Source organism: Apteryx mantelli, chromosome 2, assembly GCF_036417845.1.
Source record: "Apteryx mantelli isolate bAptMan1 chromosome 2, bAptMan1.hap1, whole genome shotgun sequence".
NCBI lineage: Eukaryota > Metazoa > Chordata > Aves > Apterygiformes > Apterygidae > Apteryx > Apteryx mantelli.
This window is the reverse complement of record NC_089979.1, coordinates 88,578,330-88,603,967: the sequence shown is the minus strand read 5'-3', so window position 1 is coordinate 88,603,967 and position 25,638 is coordinate 88,578,330. Positions and strand designations below refer to the sequence as shown.

At 39.6% G+C, this 25,638-nt stretch overlaps 1 protein-coding gene across 4 annotated transcripts in view; it reads left to right on the top strand.

Moving 5' to 3' along the window:
- The window catches only part of TRIO (trio Rho guanine nucleotide exchange factor), a 260,312-nt gene that overhangs the window by 223,671 nt on the left and 11,003 nt on the right, over positions 1 to 25,638 (top strand). For 2 of the 4 annotated variants that reach the window (XM_067290998.1, XM_067290999.1), the window contains 16 exons: positions 3,100 to 3,195; positions 5,173 to 5,321; positions 6,120 to 6,186; positions 9,177 to 9,280; positions 9,952 to 10,021; positions 12,172 to 12,261; positions 12,863 to 12,955; positions 13,579 to 13,629; positions 13,835 to 13,912; positions 14,779 to 14,970; positions 15,998 to 16,175; positions 17,055 to 17,824; positions 22,073 to 22,320; positions 23,138 to 23,276; positions 23,636 to 23,663; positions 24,625 to 24,787. In XM_067290998.1, coding sequence (XP_067147099.1) covers positions 3,100 to 3,195; positions 5,173 to 5,321; positions 6,120 to 6,186; positions 9,177 to 9,280; positions 9,952 to 10,021; positions 12,172 to 12,261; positions 12,863 to 12,955; positions 13,579 to 13,629; positions 13,835 to 13,912; positions 14,779 to 14,970; positions 15,998 to 16,175; positions 17,055 to 17,824; positions 22,073 to 22,320; positions 23,138 to 23,276; positions 23,636 to 23,663; positions 24,625 to 24,787 — 2,516 coding nt within the window. Of the gene's footprint in view, positions 1 to 3,099; positions 3,196 to 5,172; positions 5,322 to 6,119; positions 6,187 to 9,176; positions 9,281 to 9,951; positions 10,022 to 12,171; positions 12,262 to 12,862; positions 12,956 to 13,578; positions 13,630 to 13,834; positions 13,913 to 14,778; positions 14,971 to 15,867; positions 15,942 to 15,997; positions 16,176 to 17,054; positions 17,825 to 22,072; positions 22,321 to 23,137; positions 23,277 to 23,635; positions 23,664 to 24,624; positions 24,788 to 25,638 lie in introns of those variants that run through there. The other 2 variants (XM_067291001.1, XM_067291002.1) reach the window with 2 other exon arrangements.

Genomic DNA, 25,638 nt, shown 5'->3' with positions numbered 1-25,638 from the left:
CTTATCTTGTTGACAGGTTTGGGGGTTTTTTTTCCCTTTATCCCACTGTCTTTTGGTGGGGATCTCAATCATCCCTGAAACTGTCACTTGTAGGATCAAAACGTCTGGCTTCCATGCTCTGTGTATTTATTTCCTACATGTTTTCTGAATTGGAAATGTATAATGCGTGAGTTCGTGGACTAATATATTGGGAAATATTTCTGAAACAAAACAAGAAAAAAAGACATTTTAAAATCTTGTCTAGCTTCAGAATTGAGAGACTATTTCATTGCTAGAAAATAATAATCTTGTTTGGAGGTTTAGAAAGAGAGTACAACTAACGTTGGTGAAAACATGTTAAAGTTTCTATTGCTAAGCTGCCATATTTGCATATCCCTTCAGTGGTATTAAAAGCTGATAGAAAGCCTTATAAAAAATTCTCCAGGTGAAAATTGCTTTTGCTTATATAGTTCTTTTCACACAGCAAGAACAGTCACGTGAAGGACTATGCTTATAAGTCAGTGTCCACTCACTTTTGCATTTCTAGGGCAAAGTCAGATCCTTAAGGCCACTCAGTAAGAGCCTTTGAGTAGCTTTCAACACCCAGTAGGTTTTAATTTCACTTCTTGAAAGGTTAATGTGTGCCCACTCCAGTAAAAACATGATGGGGCAATTTTTAAAGTAGCTTAAACTTCATTGTAGAGAAGACTTCAAAGAAGTTAGTTAAAATTTGGTATAGTTAATACTGTACCATGGTTTTTCAAAATATGTAAATCGTGGTTCTTCTGAGGTCCATTGCTTTGGTGTGATGTCTGTCCTACTGTGTGGTAGGAGGCAGAAAGGTTCTGTCGTGTGGCAGCCTGGGAGTTTGCCTGGGCTTTCTTGAAGCCCACACATCAAGAGACACCACCAGTTTCCAGTACCTAAAGCGAATGTTTTATGGGAATGCAAAGCCAAAAGCCAGAGCTGAGTTTCACCTAGCAGAACTCAGCTAGCTCTATGGATGGAGTTACTCATTAATAAAAGGCTTGGGGACAAATCCCCTCTTGTCTGCCTTCTGGGTGGAGTCCTCCTTCGCATTCCTGCCGTGCTTGGTGGTTTCTTGGGCTGCTCGGTTCCTCTGGCTCCCCAGGAATGTCTCCTCCTTTCCATGACCTCAGTGGCTTGGCTTCAGGGCTGTGCCTCGCTGCAAGACTTGCTTTCTCCTCAGGCCTTCTGGGCTACGCTCACACTGGAAACTCCCCACTGCTGGCTCTTTCCTCCCTGACCAACCCCTGTGGGCTTGAGCAGCTCCTCACACCTGCGCACACTCCAGTACTCCCTCCTCCTCTCCTTGTTTTCTGGAGAGAGGCTGTATTCTGCTCCTGGAGCATATCATCCAGAAGAGGGTCAACAGGCAGGTTTCCTCCACAGCCTGGCCTCACCATCTTTATGGTATAATATACGCTATACCTACCTGAGCTGGAAACAAAGCAGTTCTGAAGCTCCACCAACTGTCACACTCCATATACTCTCATGGAGCAATAACTGAGAGGAGGGACCTTGACCAGAATCAGATTGCAGCCCTGCCTGTGTTCTGTAAGGCTGAATTCAGCTCTACATCCAAAGTAAAAACCTGCGTACAGGCATGGTTTTCAAAAACTGGGTTTTCACATCCAAATCAGGAGCATAAGGTTGCCTAAAAGACACATGAGCTGTGGGATTGCTCAGTTTTTTGTGTGCATGCAAACATCATGTGCTAGGCCATGTTGATTTGTCAAATATCACTAAATAACATGACCGTTTTCTCCCATAAGAGCTCACCTGCACAGTATGCATTCCTCTGTTCAGTAGAATCATTGTGCACTTCATGGATTTGCATTTGATGGCAGTTTACAAGTTGTTTGTGTTTATTTTTTGGATAAGCAGTATTAAAGTTTCAAAATCAGTTATATTAATATGAAACTAATTAGTTTTGGTTTTTTGTTCTCTCTTTTTGTTAACTCTGACACAGCATTATGTTGACTTGTGTTCTGTCTCTGCTTTGGCTCAGTTCCCCTATCTTTCCATTTAAGTTTCTGTATTTCCTCTGCTTACTCAGCCCCTATTTTCCTTTCTGAATAAGGCAAATACAAGGCAAACTACCTGAAACCTGTGTAGTTTTGTTTTGTTTTGTTTTTTAATTGAATCATGGGGAGCCTTGCAACACCCATCCTTGATTTGAGCAGAATCTCCTGTGTTAAGTCATTGTACGTGCCATTTCTTTGTCCAAACGTTTGGAAACGTTTGCAGGACAGCCTACCCTGCGCTACTTGATGTTCGCTGTGCTGCTTGTAATATGAAGTAGGGCTCATATTACACCCCATTTCCACTTTCCAGTTATTTAATGATAAATGTAATGTGCAAACCACCCTGTGTTTGCAAATTACTGAGACTGAATTGAATGGCCCTCTCCCAGGATCCTTTACTGTGAGACCTTTTACCTTCAGTTGTATCTATAAAATGGCATTTTATAGCTTGTGAGGCCAGAGACCTTCTGTACTCTACACATACCATTGGGGAAAATGGATGGCACAAGGAATGGTGAGCTCGATTTCCCTTCTGAATCTGGGCAGTGTAGTCCAGCTGCTTTAGAAGAGTAGATGCCCCTAAGTTACTCGTGTGTGTGTGGTTTTTTGTTTGTAGCTTAATTGATGTTTCCTACTGTATTTTAAGCATCTTGGTTCCCATTTATTTTTCTGCAGTTGTTGCTTTGTTTAACCAGCAAAAAAAAAAAAAAAAAAAAAAAAAAGTTTGCTGTCCATCCAGTCAGCTCAGGCAATTTTTATAGCTATTTGTCAGGTTTTATAGTAATCAGCAAGTTAATGGATATTTTCTCGACTTCTAATCCATGTAGAAACAGTATTTTATTTTTTTTATGCCAGTAGTTATAACAGAAGTCAAGAAGATCTTTCAACATATAACTTTTGCGGGGGTTACCTAAAATTTCCAAATCAACTTGCGTAAGCTGGATGGGGGATGATCTTAGTATTACATTAAAGTGACAATTATTGCCTGACAGAGAAATGAAGGAGGGCTCTCAATCCTTGGACAAGTGCCAAGCTAACTCCAGGATTCTCCTCCCTTTATGTCCCTGTGCAGACATCTTCTCGATTACTGGTGCGGCCGACCAGCTCCGAGACACCCAGTGCTGCAGAACTAGTCAGTGCGATTGAAGAGCTTGTCAAAAGTAAAATGGTGAGGCTGACTGGCAGATTCACGTGTTAATGAAGTTGAGTCTTGAAGTCCCAACTTGCTATTCAACAACTAGCCCCGTGCCTGTCCTGAGCATATACCTTTGACTTGTAAAACTTGATGTCCTGTTTCAAAAGTCATCTTCTGGTTTTGCATGCAGGTCACTTTGTACATACACTTTTGCGAAAGTGCTTACAGAATAGATGGCTATGCAGGGAGGGGAAAAATAATAAATACGGCAGGGAAGAAGGGGAAAAAGATGTATCTGTGTACTATTAGTACCATGAATGCTAAGTGCCAGGGTTACTCTGATTTGCATGATAGACCTTTGTTAGAAGAAACCCTGAAACTAAATTTACAGTAAATCTTGCAGACTTTAGCGGTAAAATAGATGGCGTGAATGTCTTTGCCTGAGGATTATCTAGCTGTTCTATAGGCAACATGACAAGGGAGAAATATCTAAAAAAGTAGGAAAGGATCATTTTGTATGTTAGCTACTCTTTCCTTGCTTTGCAGTGTTTGCTAACAAATTAAGTAGGAGTGGCTTGTGTCTCCTTTTTAAAGTTTCTGTGTTTGAAAGCTTATATGTTCCTGAAGATGCTCACTGACAAAGAATAGGGTGTACGGATAATTCCGTGAAGTCCCTCCTTCCCTCAATACTTTTACAGTCTGCCTTTTGCAACATAGACCATGCTGGGCTTAGTAATAAGTGTGCAGTGCCACTGTGAAAACTCTACAGTGAGTTGCAACATGGCAACCCCATGTTACCAGAGGCTGATGTTTACCAAGCCCTTTCTTGATTAAAGCAACTTTGAATTTTCAAATGAGAAATTTGGATTCCCATTTCATATTTTCCCATTCCAAAGAATACACTTGACTTGTATTGCTACATGAAATAATTTTTGCATTCTTGTGGAGTGTTAACTTTGCTTTTTATTTCCATTGCACCAGAAGAGCGGGCAAGAAGTCATCAAAAGAAAAATTCAAAGCAGCCTTTTCTAAATGTGAAGTTTGATAGTCCACATGTCTTTCAGGCAGCCTAGCAGTGGATTTAACTCAATGATTCCTGTATATAGTCCCTGGTGGGCAAGTTCTCATTTCACACTTCTAGCCAAAGGTCAGATTCTCCTGGTTTTCAGGCCATCTCTTTGTGTCATATCATAATTGGGTTTTCACTTTTTGTGGGGAGAGAAAAAAAAATACAGCTGAACCCCGCCCTGGTGAGGTAAATGTGATACATAACTGTAGCTTGATCCAAGACTATGGTTTTGAATTGAAGAGGCCCAATAAAAACATCATAGAAGCTTCTTCATATTCTTTTTCTCATGGCTGCTCCACCCATTTGACAAGCAGAAGACTGCAGAGTCTGTACTCAGGATGGCAAGATAGTAGAGGGAGATAATCTATCTAGCAAAAGGCATGGGGACTCTTTCCGAGGATCTGAACTGTCATGAAGCTCAAAAGCAACACTGGCAGTGTAAAAGTCCATTATTTTCTTCACCAAATCAGTATTTTGTCTAGTTAATATGACAGTGTCTGACAAAGAATGTCACTTTTGTTGTGATAAAAATGTAACATCCGAAGAATCCCCTTTAAAGATGTCCTATTTATTATCAAAAGTAACTTGCTTACAAAAGGACTGAAGTATGACAATGACATACAGAGTTGTAGCTTCCATCACAGAAGTACTGAAATCCTGGTCAGGATACTCTGACGTTCAGCCCTTGCTGCTCAAACCACTGAACTCTCTTCTTTTCCTATAAAGGATGGACTGGCCTATTTTAAATATGCTGTTTTAAAGGTTATCTATCCTGAATAGTCAAGATGTTGTTGGTTGGTTTTGTGGAAGCTTGAGACCTCCCTTGCCAAACTGCAGTAATTGACCTCCTATAGGTTCCCATATACAGCTGTACTTATGTGTGTCTTGTGAAAAAAGGGGGAATGAGCCATTATTGCTGTCTTTCTCAAATACCTTCTCAGGCCCTTGAGGACCGTCCAAGTTCCTTGTTGGTAGATCAAGGTGACAGCAGCAGTCCATCCTTCAACCCTTCAGACAACTCCCTTCTCTCCTCCTCATCACCCATAGATGAGATGGAAGAAAGGAAATCCAGCTCCTTAAAAAGACGACAGTAAGACCACGTTTTCACTCTGTTTTTTGATTACATTTTGAAAAGATAAATGGAATGTTAGAAACTGTCTGTTTTGAACTGGCAGCAGAAACTGTTAGTCTGGAAGGGAGGGGAGGATTATGTTAGGTGTCAAGCATGCAGTCACCTTATGCAAAAAAAAATTTTCTCAAATACTAGCTGCAATTTCAATTTCTTGTGACTTTTAATTTCAACCATATCTGTGTTTGACTTTTATCATGTGTCAGTCTCGGCTATTAGGAGAAAGATGCTGATTTTTAAATATTCAAAGGGCTATTAGGCTTCAGAAAACTGATCTTCCCTCTTGTCCTGTTCCCCCACACCATTCCCCCATGGACTCCTAATTTCTGTATGTAGTAGTGAACTGTTACCATGGTAGAACAAAAACATGCCTGGTTTCAAGAAGTATTTAAATCTCTGGGAAGAAATAACTCTCAGTTCATAAACTTCAGTGTCTCCTGGGGTGGTTTTTTTTGTTTCTTTTTGTTTTTTTTTTTTTCTGACCAGAGACATAACAACATTTTATTTTAAACAATAGCTGAATGTTTAATTTTAATGACAAATGTAGGAAAACATCTGACTTTTGATAAACAGAATCGAGAGTGCGCTGGTTCCAAAGTTAAAGAAACATCTTGCTTGGAAAGGATTTTCGTTAATTCTTCCTTCTCAACTCCAAACATATGTGACTGCAAATGTATAAAATGTTGTGTAGCATTGTTCCTTGTTAAGAATCTGTTTCATTTTTAATGAAATATGTTCACCATTTTCTTTCCGTTGTAGCTATGTCTTACAGGAATTAGTGGAAACAGAACGAGATTATGTACGAGATCTGGGCTATGTAGTTGAGGTATGGAGTTTTTCGTTATTTTGACTTTCTGTGGTACCAGCTGTGGGGCTTAAGCCTCGCAGCTTTTTCAGAACAAAACAAAACATGGGAAGAAACTGGAAATGTGAATGTTTGCATTATGAGTTTTTTCCCCTGCAGGATTTTAATATGTTAGAAATACTGCATCAAGTCTTATTCATTTTTTTTCTTCCCATTATTGTGTGCATCTTATTGTTCTTCCAAGGAATGTAGTTCTTGGTCATTTTTTAAAATCACTGTTTCTGGCCTAATGGTATCTTAGACTAGAGATGGTTTTATTTAGCATAACTAAATTCAAAAAAGCATTGTAGCTCAGCAGGCAGAGGAACTACCCTGGATTTTGAAAGACCTACTTTCTCTCCTACTGCTGGGCTTCTCCTAGACTTCTTAGTTTCCCTTATCTATAAAATGAGATAACAATACACATCTGCCTTAAGTCTTGAACTACCACATGAAGCATATGTAAGAGCTGAGGAAATGCGCACGACAGTGAATTTCAGCCTACCGAGCTTCAGTTCTTAAACTCTCTATTTTAAGTGGAGGGAGGAAAAGAAAGAAAGGAACTAAGTTTTCCTCTAGTGGAGCTTAAATCTGGTTTCAGCTCTGAATCCTACTCCAGAGGAGCATCTCTCTCTGCCAAACTATATGGGAGCTGACAAATATTAACCTTCGAGGCAAACAAAGGTCAGCCCTATGTGAATATTCCCTTTGAGGGGGGGTCAAGCTGTTCTTGAATATCTTTTTTAATCAGTAGCACATCCTATGTTGTCCAAGTGCCTCAAGCTATTTTTTATCTGATTAATAAGCTTGGTAAGACTGATATTTAAATGTCATTTGCACATTGTGTTATCCAGTGTACTTGTTACAGACTGTGGAGCTTGCGTTAAGTTTTGCAGAGCTTTCACCACAGCAAGTCTTGAACAATTATTTTTAATGGCTAAATTGAAAATCAGTTTTTATTAACTGTACTTGCTTTCCCTATCATTCCATGTGACTCTTTTTCCCTACTTTTAAACAGTTAGTAGGCTTTACGAATCAATGTATTTAATCTTCTTAATTGCTTATTTGTGTATGTAGGAGGACTGTGGACTCTGTGAATCCACAAAAATCCTCAATTTCCCTTCTGTTACTGTTTGCTTGCTCCATTCATTTGTTGCATTACGAATTAATTTGGGCCTCGATCCCCCTAACACTTCAGTAGGTGTGTAACTTATCTCAGGTAACCTTAGCAATACTACTGAAGTGAGTAATGTTGTATATCTTGCTCTTGCTTATGTCATGATGCTAGGTTTTAAATGGTGAGCCGTTTCAGGCAAGACATTCTTCTAATGCAGTTAAATGACATTCTAAGTAATGATGCTTATGTCTGTTTAAACAAAAAATTGTTCTTGGGAAAATAAAAGATAAGGCAGACTATCTTAGGAAGGACACTGTATGCTGTTGTTGCTGCTACCAGTTTGAACACAGTCTAACTGCATTTTTCTATTTAGGCACCAAACTTGATCAGCTTAAATTATTTTACAGTTAGATTTAAAACTGTTATTTAACCCACTGGTTTCTGAAAAACATTTTTTCCCTGGATCTATACATTTCCTTAAGGAAGTTGATTAACAGACTTGTAACTGCATCAAAGGCCATCCCTTAGGTGAAGTCTGTGCTGAATATATTCCAGACACTGAAGGCTTTAAATGTGTTGGACATTTACACTGCACTGATATTTAGTTTATACGTGAGATAAAATGCTCACACGTGTAAAATGTTCTTTCTTACACTGTGCTTGAAGGTCAGTACTGTTACAAAATGTCTTAAGTAATCTGAAATTATTCTTTTTCCTCTCTTATCAAAAAGCATCTTTTATTTTTTCATGTTTTATTGAGAAAGGACAATGAAATAATTTCACATGTCAGCTTTAGTTTATTCTGATAGGGAATTTTGTATTGATGTCGATAACTGAACAAGGAATTTTAGAAGTATGCAGATGAAGATCAGTTCATATATTTTTCAGTTCACCTTTCTCACAGAAGCATTAAAAATATTGTTGGTGAATTTTATTTTAAAAGCACTTATAACAGATGCATACTTTCCCCCAATATTTCAATAGTTGTTTTGCAGTATTTAAAGGATAACAGATCTTATTTGCATAGCTAGCAAAATAGTTCATAGTGAAAACGCTGGGTGTCAAAATATAAACTCTGCTAAATTAAAACATACCTGGCTAATAAGGTATAGAAGTATTAGAAAAAAATAGAAGGAATAGAGTTGCATGAGTACTGAGAGACTTAAAAATACTCCTGTGTGTGTCCGATTACGTGATAGGATTGCAGGGAGAGACAAGTATATATATACCAAAAAAGAGAAGACAGAACTACTGGAAAATGTAAATGGACTTATTGCAACCAGAATACTTGCAAATAGAATTGATGTTCAGTTATTTGGTGTACAATTTGCTCATGCTGTGAATATTAGTCCGTGCACTGCAGTTCCATTTGCAGTGCAACTGCTTTCTTTCGCAGCTAATTTTGTGTAGAGTTCGTTTGGATGTCTGAAATAAGAAACCCTGAGAAAAGTAGTGCTGAAGCCAGTTCAGTGGCTCTGACTTGTACTTGGTAGCAGCTCTAGCTGGCCCAAGCAGTATAACTGCTCCAGGCAGTAAGGAGAGGGCTGCAGAATTTTCCACTGTGCTTTGAGAGAGTTCATCTCTCTGCACAGGCTCAATTAGCTAAAGTGAATGAATCTTCCTAGCACTCTGAGCTGTGTTGTGCAGGCAACCTCAAGCCAATTCTTGAGGTTTTGTGTCATGCTCTATGTTATGTTATTTTATACAGCAGTTCTTCTGTTTGATTGTTTTTGTGTCCCAAGAAAGTGGTTGTCATAGACTGTTTTGAAGGCATCTGGGGAAAGGGGGATTAAAAGACAACTCTCACCTTTTTTAAGTTGGAAGGTTCACAGTGAATTGCCTTGGGGTGTTGCAGGGTTACATGGCACTTATGAAGGAAGATGGCGTACCCGATGACATGAAAGGCAAAGACAAGATTGTATTTGGAAACATTCACCAGATTTATGACTGGCACAGAGAGTACGTATATCTGTAATCCAAAAGTCACTTGATGAACAAGCTTACCTATGTAGTACTAGATTGACTTAAAGACATTTTTTTCCCTCAGATATTCAGAAACCAGGTACCTATAGTTGGTCCTGCACTTTGAGTTGTAGATACTTATTTAGAAGATTCACCTTACAAATTTTGGTATGAAGATTTGCTTTAAACAAGGTTGCTTATATACAGCAAGTGCTTCAACTGAGAATCTATAACATGGGTAGTATTGTATGCAGAAGTTTGTATGTTTTTTTTGAGTTTTTGGTTTTGAATGTGTCTTCTCTAAGAAAACAGTCTTTTAAGAATTTGTTACAGTTTAGCATGGCAATATGAGCACCTCAGGCACTCAGACTAGGTGGGAGAGAGGTTTCAATCCATATACGAGATAAATGAATCTTATTTATGAGCACCAGCATTTCTGCTTCTGGGCATGTATTTGGTGCATCTCTTCAGAATCTGTTACAAAATACTACACTATTTCCATTAAGAACCTGTACATACTTCACGTTAACATCCTTCACTTTAAGAACATCCAAAGCTGTTGATAGGGGACATAAAGTACACATTGCAGTAAGACTGCTTTGCCTTGCAAGGACCTGTTGCCATATTATGTGCTATGAGAAAAAAGTACTTACTCTGTTTATGTTCAGCTTCTTTTTAGGAGAGTTGGAGAAGTGCCTTGAAGATCCAGAAAAGCTGGGATCCCTGTTTGTTAAGCATGTAAGTACAAACATAATCTTGGGCAAACTGCAATTGTTATTGCTGACTGACATGTTTGATTATTAAGGATTTATCTGTGGTACAGCACATCTAAAAAAGTGCTATAAAATATTCTCCACTGTAAAAGGTGGAGGGGAGAGAGTTTATAAAAGGCTATAAATGAACTAGAGAATTTAGGTTTTGTTTGCAGCATCTTCCTGTGGAGAGGAAGCTTGAACATGGGCCCTGTTTCTCAATTCAGTTCCAGTTCTGCGCTAGGGAGGTGTCATTTCATATGACCAGAAACACCTGTCTTCCAATCATAGATATATTAATGCTGTACTGTGGAACACAGAAACCAAAAATAGGAAAGATGCTGGTGGTTCTTACTTGTTTCAATGCAAATTGGTAACTGTTTCAATGCAAAGTTTTGGTAACTCTCTAGTTCTATATCCTGTCCCTTTTGAGACTCACACTAGTGGTTGGGCTTCCTCCCTCTTCACTTGGGGAAGAAACTATAATTGCCAGAAATTTTTGAATTTTAATTTTAGTCCAGTACTCTTCATAGCTTTACCCAGGTCCCTTTCTTTCTCCTTTTGTTTATTTATTAAAAGGAATGACCATGTGATACATCCAGATATTATAACACTTTGGAAGGAAACAAGAAGAATAGTTCTTGAAAGGATAATTTTCTAAAATATGTCAAAATTCAAGACATGCTTGACACGCCACTATACAGTTTTCCCCCACATTTTTGTTGTTGTTTTCTCTTTGTATAGAAGTACAGTGTAGTATCTACTTGAGCTGAGGTCTCTAGGTACTCTAAATCACCCAAGGTAACAGAAGTGGAACTTGGTCTGTTAAATAGGGTGGTTTGCACAAGCATGCAAAGACTGAGGACTAGATGAAAGCAAGCTTAAAGGGTTTCTGATTTCCCACTGGCCTGTAGTCAATGTCTGGGTAGCAAAAAAATCATGGAACCAAGCATTAATGGAAAAGTAATCTTGGAAGTCAGGCCTAGTTCCTGGTCTAATGAGGAGGAATGAGCTGTTTCACTTCAGGGGGCTTTAAAAGAAAGCAGGAGGAGAGGAGAGAATCCTGCCACTGGTAAGACAGGAACAGTGAAGGAGTAACTTTCCTTTTTCTGACTGCTTTTTTACTTTCTCCTGGCATATTTGTAACTGGATTGTCATTAAAAGGCACCCTTATTGCTCCAGATGGAAAGGCAAGCTGTGGTGCTACTGCCACATCCTCTAGCAAAATCCTATCAGCTAGGACATCCAAGTTCAGTTCTTGCTCTTAATCTATTTCTTGTGTCCTTTTCAATCTCTGCCTTGTTTCTTCCTTTTTTACTTTCCATTTGTCCTCATGGGTCAGTACTCTGCAAGTCTCTGACCAGCAAAGTCTGTAACAGCAAACCAGTCCTGGCAAAATGATGCAAGAATGCCTGAAGCAGATTTTGGAGTAAATGATAGGCACATGTGGTGCATCTGTGTTTCTTCACCAGCAAAGCAGTAATCAAAAATGAACCTTAGAGGCAGAAGTTATGCTTACTCTTTTTCTTTGTTGCCTTTGGTCTTAAAAACACACACACAAAATACAGGATCAGACCTCAAAAATACCAATGCCACCGTTTCCAGGCTACATCACCTACTTCCTGCTAAAGCTCCAACAAGACAGCTAATGGGAGATATAAGACTGACAAACCAACTTTTTCTCCTAACTACTGTCTACAGTTAAATAGGATGAGGACATTATTATAATGTATTAGAATAATAATTAGATTATTAAAATAAAATAAATATTCAAATAAAAAACCAAAATATTTTAAACACTTCAACCTGTGTTTTTGCTAAAAGAAAAATTTAACCTTTTCTACCTTTTTCATGGTTAACTTTACTGTGAGGTTTATCAAGCTGTCACCACTGAACAACTGATGTTCTGAAGTATTCATAGTGGTGACAATTTTTTGACTTGTGTTGCCCTTCTGAAATCATAATGATATTCCCCAGTAAGTATGGTTTCAGATCTGTAACTTCTGCATATGTAGCTGCTTCTTTTCCCCAAAAGGACCTTTTTTATGTTTAGACTTTCAAACAGCTGTACTTCTTAAGTAATACTCCATTTCAATCTGGCATGATAATGATCCTTCCATATCTTTGTTCTTCTAGGAGAGAAGGTTGCACATGTACATAGTTTACTGCCAAAACAAACCAAAGTCTGAGCACATTGTCTCAGAATACATTGATACCTTTTTTGAGGTAAGTTCCTGAGAGATGACACATGCACAGTGAAGGATGTGTACAGATCCTAAGCGTTATCAGATCTGCTGACCAAAAAAGAAAGGCAGCATGTGTGGCTGCTACTTTATTACTGTTTCAAATTATAAGTTATTGCCATTTCTGTTGTGATTTCTCAAGTCTTGTACGGGTTCCTAGAGATGTATTGATCTTAGAGAAGAAAACTGAAATTCAGGTATAAGATATTAATCAGTAGAGCCTTATCCTTACTAGCCTGGGCAGCTAACAGTGCTTGTGTACACCACTTGTGTGAAGGAGCAATGTTGGATGAGCAAGGATCACTGTAGAAAAATAGAATGTGTACGACCTGTGGTTGAAAAATGAATTTCTCTGTACAGTCGTTTCAAAAAAAACCACAAGGTATTGGGAGGAGATAACTACTTGGGAAACAAAGCTGATACTGATAAGGGAAAGGATTCTGCCTTTTGCTAACTGAAGATCAAATTCTGCTCTGATTTCTGCCAGTTTCTCCTCTGATAGCCATTAAAGGTGATGTATGCTACTATGTTTCTAATTAAACAAAACGATATTTTAAGCCAAAACACTGTTTTATAACCCTCAGGATCTGAAGCAACGCCTGGGCCACAGACTTCAGCTCACAGACTTGCTGATAAAACCTGTGCAGAGAATTATGAAATACCAGCTGTTACTAAAGGTAAAGTAATGTTGAGGTGAATGATTTAATATATTTGTTAATTGATATGTTTTCTCTTTTAAATATTGAGGGTGCTCTTCCACCCCTCCTCCCAAACAGATCCCAGATCTGTAAGCAGCATAATATGATTAGTTGCCAAACATATTCAGGTAGTTATGAAAATTGCAGTAAATAGCTTGGACTGAATTTTGCTCTTTCTTAAAATGGTTTAAGACCAGATGAACTCAAGTCAGTGGCATGGAAATGCTTAGAATTTGTACCAATGTCATGTGCAGGGGAGAGGGATCTGCAAACTGTTTTCAGATGTAACTGTGGTTTGAGTTGTTGGACTCATCCTGACTTTTCCACCTATGTATCACTTAAATATTTATTGAAAAGTAAGCCTGTGTATCTCAGAGGTCACTGCCTTAATATTTGTTCTTCCATGAAATAAAACAAAATAGGGAATAAATCCTACAAAGAGAAGGAGTAACACAGAAGCTTTAAAAACAAAATCTGGTTTTTTTTAAAGTGTCTTCTGCAATCAGTCATTCTCTGACAGATGATAGAAATTCAGATTTTCTAAGATTTCTCTTTGCTGATTAATGCGTAAATAACTCATATTAGTGTTTTTCCCGTTTTAGGACTTCCTCAAATACTCTAAAAAAGCTAACCTTGACACAACAGAACTAGAGGTACTTCAGACACTTTATCTTATTGACTTGAATGCTCTTTGCTCTGTACTTATACCTGTTTTGCTCTTGTTGAGCTTGTGATTTTGGAAAGTGTTTACTTTTCACACTGCTTTCTGCTTTAAAGCAACAGTAGCAAATGAAACAAAATTCTATCCTGCAAACTCGTATTTGAAAAATTAAGCTTTGACTGTTTCATCTTTAACAGAGAGCCGTAGAGGTCATGTGTATAGTACCAAAACGGTGCAATGACATGATGAATGTTGGCCGCCTGCAAGGATTTGATGTAAGTTGTCTGGAATTTTTGAACATGTTTTGTTGCGAGTTTTTGTCAGGTGGTCTAGAAATTAACCATTAGCACTTATGTTATGGGCAGAGGTAGGGGTAGAGAGAGGGTGCTCCCTCGCAATCTGGTAAGATGGTACAAAAATTGGGGAGTGAAAAATGAAGTCTTAGCCCTGCCAAAGACTTCTTCCTGGGAAACTTTATCTGTATGGCAGTGACACTAGACTTCATCCTTCTTTGAATCTAGGAAGTGCTGGTATTATTACTGTTGCCTTTTTGACTAATGTTTGGCAAAATAGTGAATCGGTTATGAGCAGACCTGGCTCCAGCAGTGCAGACGAAGAAGGAGTTGCTAAGGTCAGTAAAGTACCTGAGGTGACTGTAGCCCTTCTTCTTACTTTGCTAAGGCTAGTGGAGATGAAAAGTGGCTATTGAAGCCATATGCATCAGCCAGACTACAGTCGCATCTACTTGCAAAGCCCTTTCTGGTTTGCGATGCATATATGAACTTGAAGTCTTCCCCTGTTCAGCACCCTGGAAGACACTGGAAGAATATATGGGAGTTACTGTGTGAGGGGTGGTTTTACCAGTGTTGCTAATAAACTCAAACTATCTCCAGTACTAATTGAAAAGGGTTTTTCTGCTTGGTTGGTTGGTTTGGTTTTGGGGAGGATCTTTTTGTTTGTTTGTTTTGAGAAACAGCAAAGAATATCTCATCTCTCAGAGGATCAATGAATACGTGGTCAGGGACACTCTGAGAAATCAGGAAATATTACAACATTATTTTGGAATGACCATTTGCTCAAAAAGATTGATTAGAAAATAAAGAATCACACCAAATATGTTTGCACTTGCTTCTATTTTTAGGGTAAAATTGTAGCCCAGGGTAAGCTCCTGCTCCAGGACACATTTTTGGTCACAGACCAGGACACGGGACTTCTGCCACGCTGCAAAGAAAGACGAGTCTTCCTGTTTGAGCAGATTGTCATTTTCAGTGAGCCGCTAGATAAAAAGAAAGGTTTCTCCATGCCCGGATTCTTGTTTAAAAACAGTATCAAGGTAACTGTTGTATGTGAATCTTGGCTAAGTTTGTGCAGGGATCACAAAGGTAACAATTTTCTGATGTACAGTGTGGAGTCATTAGTGAATTCTAGATGTGTAATCTTAAAACACCGTGAGGTGTTTTCCTGAAATTACTTTCTACCAGATTTGTGCTCGCTCTGATGATAAATGGAAATCTTGCATCCTAGCTCTCTGATGCTTCCCCTGTGAAGCAAGCCAAAACAGATGTTCTTGTTCAAAGCTGGACAAACATTCACTAAGAGTTTACTTTTCAGCTCTGCACTATGTGTACATCACATTACAAGGTCATTACAAAGAAAGGTAATAACTCTTAAGTATCCATTCTGATGGGCTTCAGCTGAAATCAGTCCAAACATGTAGCTAACATTTGCAAGTAGTGCTAAAAGCCTTCCTCTTGGACTTGTGCTTTTTTGTACAAGTGAATCCCTGAGACAAAAGCATTTACCCCCACTTCAACCCTTCCCTGAAAAACTGCTGAGAGTGCCCACCAGCCGCCTTCCCAAAAAGTTTTGAGTCCACCCTGCATCCTCTAATTCCCTGCAGTGACCTGCGTGCCAGCTGAGCACCCTGTCCTGCTGTGGCTGGACAGCCTGCTCGGAAACATCACTGTCTTCGTAGCAGGAGCCTCCAGTGTGGGCCCTTGGTGGAACTCTCTGGTGGGCTGCATGTTTTAAATAAAACAAATGAAGAGTGGGGGCTGATGGAGAACACTCGCTTGCATTGGGCAGGCCAAGATTATTCAGGCGCAGGGTGTCAATTAATAAACTGCTGCTGTGCCCTCTGGAACAAATGGTGCTGCAGAGGGAGACGGGAAGCTGTGCCAAGAACGACATGCACTGATCCTTAGCTTATTGTAATCCTTTCATTTCACAGTACTATTTTACTGAAGGAAAGGATGATTATCTGAATTACATTTGAAGATCTGACTCTGAGCTACCAAGTAAGAGATTTTAGTGGTATGTATCTCAGAAAATATACGAAGTAAATTCTCTTTTTCGTTAAGGTGAGTTGCCTTTCCCTGGAGGAAAATGTGGACAGCGATCCATGTAAATTTGCACTAATGTCAAGAACGGGCGATGTCACGGAGACCTTTGTTTTGCATTCTGCCAGTCCAGGCGTCCGCCAGTTGTGGATCCATGAAATTAACCAAATCTTGGAAAACCAGCGCAACTTTTTAAATGGTAAATGACTTGCTTTCCCTGAAAGTTCCAAATTGAGTCAAGTGACTTGTCTCTCATCTGTTGTTTCTTGGCTCTGGAACATTTTTCAAATTTCCCTTTTCCTGAGCTGGCACAGAACAGTTGGGCAAAATGTGCCACATATTTGCTTCAGAACAGATGCTATAGCATTTATTATGAGAGCGGTAGTCAGAATTCACATGGTGTTCTCTTGGTGAAATTTTCCAAATGTTTTGTAGGAGTGAATTAAAATTGGCACCGTCCTTTGTAGGGTATTTGCATACCCTTTTTAAGTAAATCCAAGTCTTTACAGGCTAAACTCAAGTGGAGTTTTAAGCATCTATTCAGAATATATTTTACTTGCATTATTTTGGTGGCCATTGTTAGCAAATCTTACTGTGGCAACAGCATTCAGACTCTGTGGAAGGAAAGTAGAAGTAGTTAGTGTCTGGCATGACACCTTAAAGTCCTTGCTGTATTTTTGTATCCATCGGTTGTTGCCCCATCTTGATTTTCATTTATTAATTTTTTTTTTTTTTTAAGAGCTGTAATGTGTAGAGCAAGGAACTGAGAATTCAGAGTCATACCTGGTGTTTCCCAGTTTGGTGTGTGGTTTTTGTTTGTTTGTTTGTTTTTACTGATCTACATGAAAACACTTCTCTCTGGTTTCAGCTTTTCCATCTTTAATAAAGGTATAGCAGATCAAGAAGGGTAATACAGGAAAGTGTCTTGAGGTCTGTGGGATGCCCAGCCTTACTAAGAGAATGTATCTTATTTGAATGGTGCTCCTTTTTGGCACTAAACATGTCCATTTCAAACTGTTCTTGTTCCATTTCCTGTCCCCCTTTCCCCAATCTCTTTCTCTCCCACCCCCTATGGCAGCCTTGACATCCCCAATCGAGTATCAGAGGAACCACAGCAGCAGCGGAGGTGGCAGCGGGAGCAGTAGTGGTAACAGCAGTGGCCCCGGCAGCTGTAGTGGACTTCCCAGCTCCAGCCGTAGCAGGCCATCCAGGATCCCCCAGCCTGTCAGACACCATTCCCCAGTCTTGGTCTCCTCTGCAGCCTCGGCCCAAGCAGAGGCAGACAAGATGTCAGGTATGTCCATTCACAATCTCTCCCTGCCACACTACAACACCTCCTTAGAAACTGGCCTGAGCCAGCCAGACAGGCACCCTCCCAATGCAGAACCGGATGGTCCTCAGAGAGAAGCTGAGCAGATTCCCAAGATGAAAGTTATTGAGAGTCCCAGGAAGACACCAGGAAACATTTCTGGCTCAGCTGATGGAGCCCAGAAAGAGTCTCGTGGAAGCTCAGAGGATGGTCGCTCAAGAAACAGCATAGGATCCCTGATGCTCGGGAAGCCAAGGCCAGGAGCCATCTCACCAATGAACTCTCCTGTCTCCACAACTTTCCCTTCACCTTTTGGTAAAGAAACCTTTCCACCCAGCAGCCCCCTGCAGAAGGGCTCCTTTTGGAGCTCCATCCCAGCATCCCCTGCCAGCCGCCCTGGCTCCTTCACTTTCCCTGGGGACAATGACTCCCTCCAGCGGCAGGTCCACCGCCACTCTTCACACAGCAAGGACACAGACCGCATGAGCACATGCTCCTCGACCAGTGAGCAGTCAGTTCACTCCACCCAGAGTAATGGGGTAAGAGCAGAGCACCTCTGTCCTGCGAGCTCTTCTAAAACCTTCCCATGCTCCCTTTCTGTGCATTACCATCACTCTCCGTACTAACTTCTGGCTCTCCAGTGCTGTACTGCTCTGAAATAATCAGCTGTTCCAATATCTTTTACACATTAAAAAAGCAAAATTGCCTACCTCTTTGTGTATGTATACATAAAACATATGCCATGACATGTATACAGACACAAAAGCAACTGCTAACATTAGATGCAATTTCTGCCTCTGCTGAAAACATAGATCACTAGGTTGATACTTACTAACTTGCTCTCCTTGCTTTTCCGTCTCTAATTTGAAGGCACATAATTAACATGACATGTGGCAGCCAGAACACCTTGGGGTATGCACTGCAGCCAGCCTGTTTTAAATCTGACTTCAAGATTTTGGCAGATTGCATTGGGGCTTTTTCCCCTGTCACACGCACATCAGCCACCATTGTCCTGTTGAGTTTTAACTTCGTTGGGACATCTACTACACACTCCCTGGGCTGCTTGATTTTGGTTTGTTTTTTTTGTTTTGTTTTTTTCCCCTTTCTCTCAGCCTTAGTTGATATACAATATTCTGTCTTTTTAAATCCCACGTCTGGTCAAGGAAGCTTCCAGCGATCCACTCAAAACAGGCAAACAAAACCTAACTAAAATATTCCTCCTTCTACCGCAACCAAAACTTCAGTGGAAAAAGTGATTCCACTTGTCTTTGCTGCTTTATAAGAGGAACTGTCGTAGGGCATCTGGAGATTCAACCTTTGAGTAGGCACATGGAGTATTTGTGCGGAAAGCTGGGGTATCAACAGAATCCACATTCTCTGTAATAACGTCCACCAGGAAATGCAACACAGTAATCACAGGGGCGTGTGCAAACATGACGCAAAAATTTTAAGGCACTTGCCATGGATGTGGTAGGCGGGTTGTGGTGCTTTTTTATTTTTATTTTTTCTAAATCACATTCGATTTTTCCTCTCACTAAGCGTTCTGTTCACAAATGTTTGTTTTTCCACTCTCTCACAACTCCTATGCAGTACCAGTTTTGCAAATCACCTAACTTGCAGTACCTTTTTAAAATGCATGCATTCTTGATAGAACTGTTTTAACTCACAGAGCTTTCTTGACTTCTTAGTTCTTAAACTTACCTTTATAATAGCCTCAGAGGAAAAAATTATGCTTTGCATGTATTGTATTTTTATCCCAATCTTCTTTCAACTTTTCATTTGGTTTAGCTCTGTCTTGTGTTTATCTTCAGTCTAGCAAAATGTGATGCTAATATATAAGTTGGGACAACTGGAGTATTTGGCAATTTTGCACAGCATGTGAATCATGGTGGTGGTACTTATATGCAGAAACAACTTGCACAGTATTAATATTGTTCCATTAAAAAAGAGAGAGAGAGGCAGAGTAACACTAATTTTCTGAAACATTTGAATTTTGATACCTCCTCAGGAAAGATGCCATAGCTTGTTTTTATCTTACTGTAAAACATAATGTCTGAATATATGACTTCTCTTTCACAACTCTGTTTCTTTTAGCTTGATAATTGAGATGGGTCATAATTGTTCATTTATAACCTCATTTCTAAACTGTATTTTAGCATGATTTCACACTGCATTCAGCAGGCTAGAGAAAATGGATTGTGAAGGTTTATTTTAAATTGATTTAACCATTTGTGTATATGTAAGTATTTACATGAACATATGGTTAAACTGCATGTGGAAGCCCATGTGTACATATGCAAGGCTTTTAGTGTGACAGCTGTAAGAAAGGTTACTTCTAAGGAGAGAGAGGGGTGGTTCTTGTTAATTTTTCAGGAGTATGGGAGCAATTTTTCAGGTTTTGATTGTACACCCCTCTCTGTAATCCTGTATTTGAGGTCAGTGATGACCAGCAAAACTTGCAGTAGAAAATCAGTTACTGTACAAGAGTAATTACTTCCTTGCAAGGAAAAAGAGAAGACTCTCTTCCTGGGGTGAGAATAAATTCTTATATAAACACATTCACACAGGAGAAAGGTCTGGTAACTGCTAAGTGACAACTTTTTAACAGATTTATACGTCCTTGTTCAAAATAAGAAATATTCAGAGTTCAATCTAATCCTTTAGGATTGAACTATGAAGAAGATTTTGATGTGTTACAGGGAGGTCAGTCCTGCAGTTATAGAAATACTGCTGCATGCTAAGAAACAGTATGTTCAGGAATAGTGTGTGAAGAAAGGTTTGGGGTTGGGGATGGTTTTGCTCCTTCAGCCTTCCCCTCCTCTTCCCCCTTTAGGTCTAACAGAGGGAATTAATAATAACTTGCTATGAAGCTAAAAGAATCTAGCAAATTGTCATTTTACTCTAAGCAGTGACTGAAAATAAGGTTTGTGGGTTTTTGATTCTGCTGTTTCTGGTTTGTCTGAAGCATGGCAAGGCCTTGCTGAATACAACAGATCATGTAGACAGTCCTCTGAGCCAGTTCAACTGGCTCTTCTCCCAGACCAGCTGGAGTCACACATCTCCAGGATGAATCTTTCCCTTGCATAGCATTGCCTTCAGGATCATAGTAGAAATAAAGACAGTATGGACTTGAATCACCGAGTCAAATAGGTAGTCCAGTCAGAATAAATCTACAGACTTAGGGGAAATGCGAGCACCAGTGTGCTGGACAAGCTATAAATGAGTAATTTGAGACAGTTCCTTTCCAGATATCTTGATTTCTCAGTAGACTAGACAGACAAAACACCCTCGGGGGAAGCACAGGCAGTGAGACAGAGCAACTCGTCCAAAGCCATGAGCAGATTGGAACAGAACATGCTGTTCAGGGCTCCCCATGTACCAGGATGTCCACTGAACCCTGCTGCACCTCCTCAACACCGTGGAGATGAATATTTGATCTTTTTGAGAAAAGAGATGATACTTATTCTTGCCAGCCAAACTTTCACTTGCTGCTAGCACATACCTATGGCAGTCACTCTGTATGAGCCATAGTAGCCTCCAGCTACAGCTGGGTACAGCTGGCTTGCTGCAATGTGCAGGTCACCAACTTGGCCACTACTAGGTGACAGCAGCCCCTCACTGATATCAACCTGAACCAGTTTGAAGTAAGAACACACACACACACCCCTGCCTCATGTCGTATTGTAAATGGGCCGTTCACTTTGTTTTCAACTTGTTTCAAGAAGGAAACCACTTATTTCAAGGAATAGGTTGCACAACTTGATAATAATTTTCAAACTTCTATTTATTAAACCTCATATGGGAAATGGAAGCATGGGCAAAAACAGCCTTACTTTAAGAAATGGAAAAATAATTCCTAGCGAAGTCACAGCCAGGAGAGATCTTTTTGGTTTGAAAACCCTTAGTAGTGTGTTTTTTTTTTTTTTTTTTTTAAATACACCTGAGCAAATGCTCAGTGAGTAAACAAAATTCATGAACACTAGCCGAAAGTACAAGGTAAGCATCTAGGAACACACAGCTATCCTAGTGACTAGAAATGAGATTTCCAACTTTATTCTGATAGTTCAGTGGGCCTATTTTGCCCAAGAAACTTGAATAATTTTTTAAATTCAGTAATTTTACCTCATCCCATGCATTTAAAGGAACAAATCTGATTCTACAGATTCAACCAGTGAGAAGCCTTGAGCTTTTAAGAGAGATATTATCAAAAGCCTATTTTATTCTTTTGTACCTTGACATGTTTAACGTGCAAGAGAAGGCTGATGTCTGAGATCTGACAAGTTGTGCTAGGAAAGACTGTTTATATTTTTCATTGTTGGAGTTCCCAGTGTTTATGAAGTGAAGTCTTAACTGGTTACATTTTTGAAACTACACCTATAAGACTTCATGATGAATTGTCCCATGTGCTGTATTGTAGTTTTGTTACCTGATAAAGATGATCAGTAAAGGATTCAGTGTCAGAGCCTGAAAGGAAGATAAGTTGCTGGCTATGTATAAACTGAGTCTTAGTAAAATAGAGAGAAAGTAATCTTGAGGAAAAGTAACAGGAATAAATTTCTGCTGCTTCTGTAAGTAATGGTATTCAAAAATCAAACTAATTTACACAAGATAGACACAGCCAGCTCTAGAAGAGAAATCCTGGCTCTTTGACTGTGCCTTAAGCTGTGTAGATTATGCAGATCTTGGTTATAATGGTGTGGGCTGAAAATAGCCCGTCTTCTTCGTGAACTTTAAACTTGGTTCTTCCCCCCGCCCCCCTTCTTTGTGCTTCCACTTGATACTTGCAGAGTGAAAGTAGCAGCAGTAGCAATATCTCCACCATGCTGGTGACACACGATTACACGGCAGTGAAGGAGGATGAGATAAATGTCTACCAAGGAGAGGTCGTGCAGATTCTAGCCAGCAACCAACAGAACATGTTTTTGGTGTTCAGAGCCGCCACTGACCAGTGCCCCGCAGCCGAGGGCTGGATTCCCGGCTATGTCTTGGGGCATACCAGTGCAGTCATCATTGACAACCCTGATGGAACCATCAAGTGAGTGTCTGGACATGTATAGAAGGGAAGAAGTAAGAAAAACTTCCAATTTAGACGAGGCTTTGAGCCTTTTAAACCCGAAGTTGAAGCTATCTTTGAGAAATAAGCATCAAGTAAGATGAATGTGTAAGAGGTGTCTTAGCACACTTCCAACTACAGGATAGTAAAAAAGAACCCAGAAGAACATATTCTTTATTTTAAAAAAACCCACCAATTTGTGCAGTCTTCTGGGAAAAAAAGATAAAATAATATCTAGTTTAAGAGCAGCAAGTTACTGACTTACTTAATGGTATGAGTTGCCAGGCAAGACATCTTTGTTTAGGAAGACAGTAATAAATGTTTGTGCCAAGTGGAATGAGATTTCAGTTTTCCTAGCTTTCCACTGTGAGCCACAAATCATTTGAAATTGGCTGGTTGTGCTAGGAAGACTTCTCTCAACTCTGTAATGGGGAAAATTATGTCATATCAGACTTCCTACCAGCTTTAATGTAAAGCTCATATAGACTGTATTAGAGATGGATTTTATGCTGTTCATTGCTCAGTTGAACTGACAGTGTGTATTTTCATATTGAAAGTTTACCACTCCAGCAAAGATTTCAAGAAATACTACACTAAATACTAAATCTTACCAGTTTGCTTACAGTTTTAACTAAGGTTAGCATGTCTTATGAAGTATGCAATGTATTTCATTTCACTATCTATTAATACAATGAAATAATGTTGAAGCATACTTTACCGACAGCATTCAAACTAGAAAGTATAACACATAGCAGAGAGTTGAAAAAAATTGATCAAAGTTTTAATGTTCTGCATTCAGGAAGTCAATGTCTTGGCACACAGCACTCCGTTTAAGGAAGAAATCTGAGAAAAAAGATAAAGACGGCAAAAGGGAAGGCAAGCTAGAAAATGGTTACCGCAAATCCCGAGAAGGACTTGCCAACAAGGTTTCTGTAAAGGTAAATGTTACAAAGATGTAGTAGTTTCCAAAAATAGTCATGTTGGGGTTTCTTTAAAATCTAGCCTCTAGTTTTAGCTTCTGTCAGAATTTCACAGCAAGGAAATGGATGCAACAGTGGCTTTAATGGACTGTGTTTGTCCAGATCCAAAACAGGAAGATGTAATCTTTGAGCCTGCATTTGTGGTACTGCATAAGGATACTGCAGGAAGAGTAGTGCAGTGCTGAAATTCTGATGTCCAGATGTTTCTTGGTTCTCTGTGGGTGCACCTAACTTCTGCTCTCACTGTGCTTTTTCTACCATTCTTTAATTTAGTATAAGGTTATAAGGACATTAATTCTTTAATTTCTCCTTTTCAGCTTCTCAACCCCAATTACATTTATGATGGTAAGTTGTTTTAATCTTTAAGAATATAATTTGCTGAAAGCATAGTTTACTTTGTTTAAATTCACTTGAAATGAATTACATTAGGAACTGAGTGTTTTCTGTCAAAATACATGTAGGGGTTTGGGGTGGGTGGTTTGTTTGTTAGTTTTTTAGACAAGAGAGATAATGAAATATGTCAGAGCTTTTAAGATGCAAGACTTTTTTTTTTTTCCCACATGTCCAAAACAACATAAAACACACAGACTGTATGTTGTGCTTTTCAGAAAGATTTATGCTGTCTTCCTTTCCTAATGTGTTTGCACTGAGACTGTACAGAATTTGGGCTTTGCTGTATTTGCAAAATAACAGGGTCAGGAGTCGGAGACCTTCTGCTTCATTTTTCGCCTGAAACTCCAGTGAGCATTCAGGGCCTCTCCAGTGCTGAGGCTGATTAGGACAAAAATAGTGGCACTCTGGAGTGGGATCCAAACTGCTTTTTTTACTTTTATTTTTAATTTTTATTATCTTTTTTTTTTCCGCTTGATTCACAAAATTAAACTTTTTGAGTTTCACCTGTAAGCAAAGAGGGAAACCACCGCACTGCCTCAATGGATAGGTGTTTTGTGTTCCCTTTGCAAACTTAGCTGGACATAAAGAGAGCCTTGCTGAGCGTGTCCTTCAATACTTTTCACTGAAGGGTTTTCTCAGGTTACTTGCCCCAAACAGCGTTTGGTTCACCACGGTAGGTTTCTGGGTTATCCATGGCATAACACAATAGTGTCATGTCCAAGTTCATGCAGAGAAGAAGTCATTAACTCTGCAGAGCCCCAACAAGTGGCCTAGCCACTGATGTGCTCCAAGGGATAAACCCTGGAAACCTTCAGTGCCATAATACTTTGTCTTAAGTAATAAGAAAGAGAGTGTGAAAGGAATAAAAAACCAAGTTGGTGATCTTCAATTGCCATTAATTTTCCTTTTCCAGTTCCCCCAGAGTTTATAATACCATTGAGTGAGGTAACATGTGAGACAGGAGAGACCATTGTGCTTAGGTGTAAAGTCTGTGGTCGCCCCAAGGCTTCAGTTACTTGGAAAGGTCCTGATCATAATACGCTGAGCAATGACGGTCATCACAGCATCTCGTACAGGTACAGTAATTTGTATAATTCATCTCCTTACTTTAAAAGGAAAAATTCTTGTAAGCAACCCTAGTGGCCTATTTGCTTTGAGGTGTTTGGGGTGTTGTCCTCAAATACATCTCCCTCCCCCTTCCCATTGAACACCCCAAGAATAAACAAAGTGACTCATAAACACATAATGGTACTCTGATTCCATACAGAAAGCTTTGGTTGATAATTATTCAATACCTGACTTGCTGCTATCACATAAACTTCTAGAAGTGAGTGACAAGAGGTTTTGGAGTTGGAGCAAGCAAGTAAATCTTAATGGATAACCTCAGTGTCATGAGATGTCTTTAGTCTTATTATAGGGTTCCTTAGGGTGTAGTTAACCTATGTCGTACCTCTGGCAAAGATGGTAATAAGGTTCCCATCCCTGTGCCATAGTTGTTGCCCCTCAGTTGTGCCAATACAACCCTTTGTGTGGAACTGTGCTGTAAACAGGATCACTGAGGTGATCAGTGATAAAAAGCCAGCTGCTTTTCTCCTGGGGAAGATTTTTTCACTGGGCATTTTTTTTTATCTGGATCCTGGGTGGAAAAGAGAACCTCTATGAAGGAACAGGAACTGCTGAAGCCATTATATTTTGTATTTGCAACTTTGGTGCAAGATGGCTTTTGACTTTGAGGCATAAAGATGGGGTTGTCCTCAGATGGAAATACTTCACAGTTGGGATCTTCTGGAGAAGTTCTGTAACTTCCTCCGAGTATGGCTGGTGGTACCCAAATGTCATAATCAGTTGATTTTAAAAGCTGTCTAAAACCAAAAGAGAATTCAGCTGGTATTTCTGATTAGATATCACAGTAGCCACTTCTGTCACG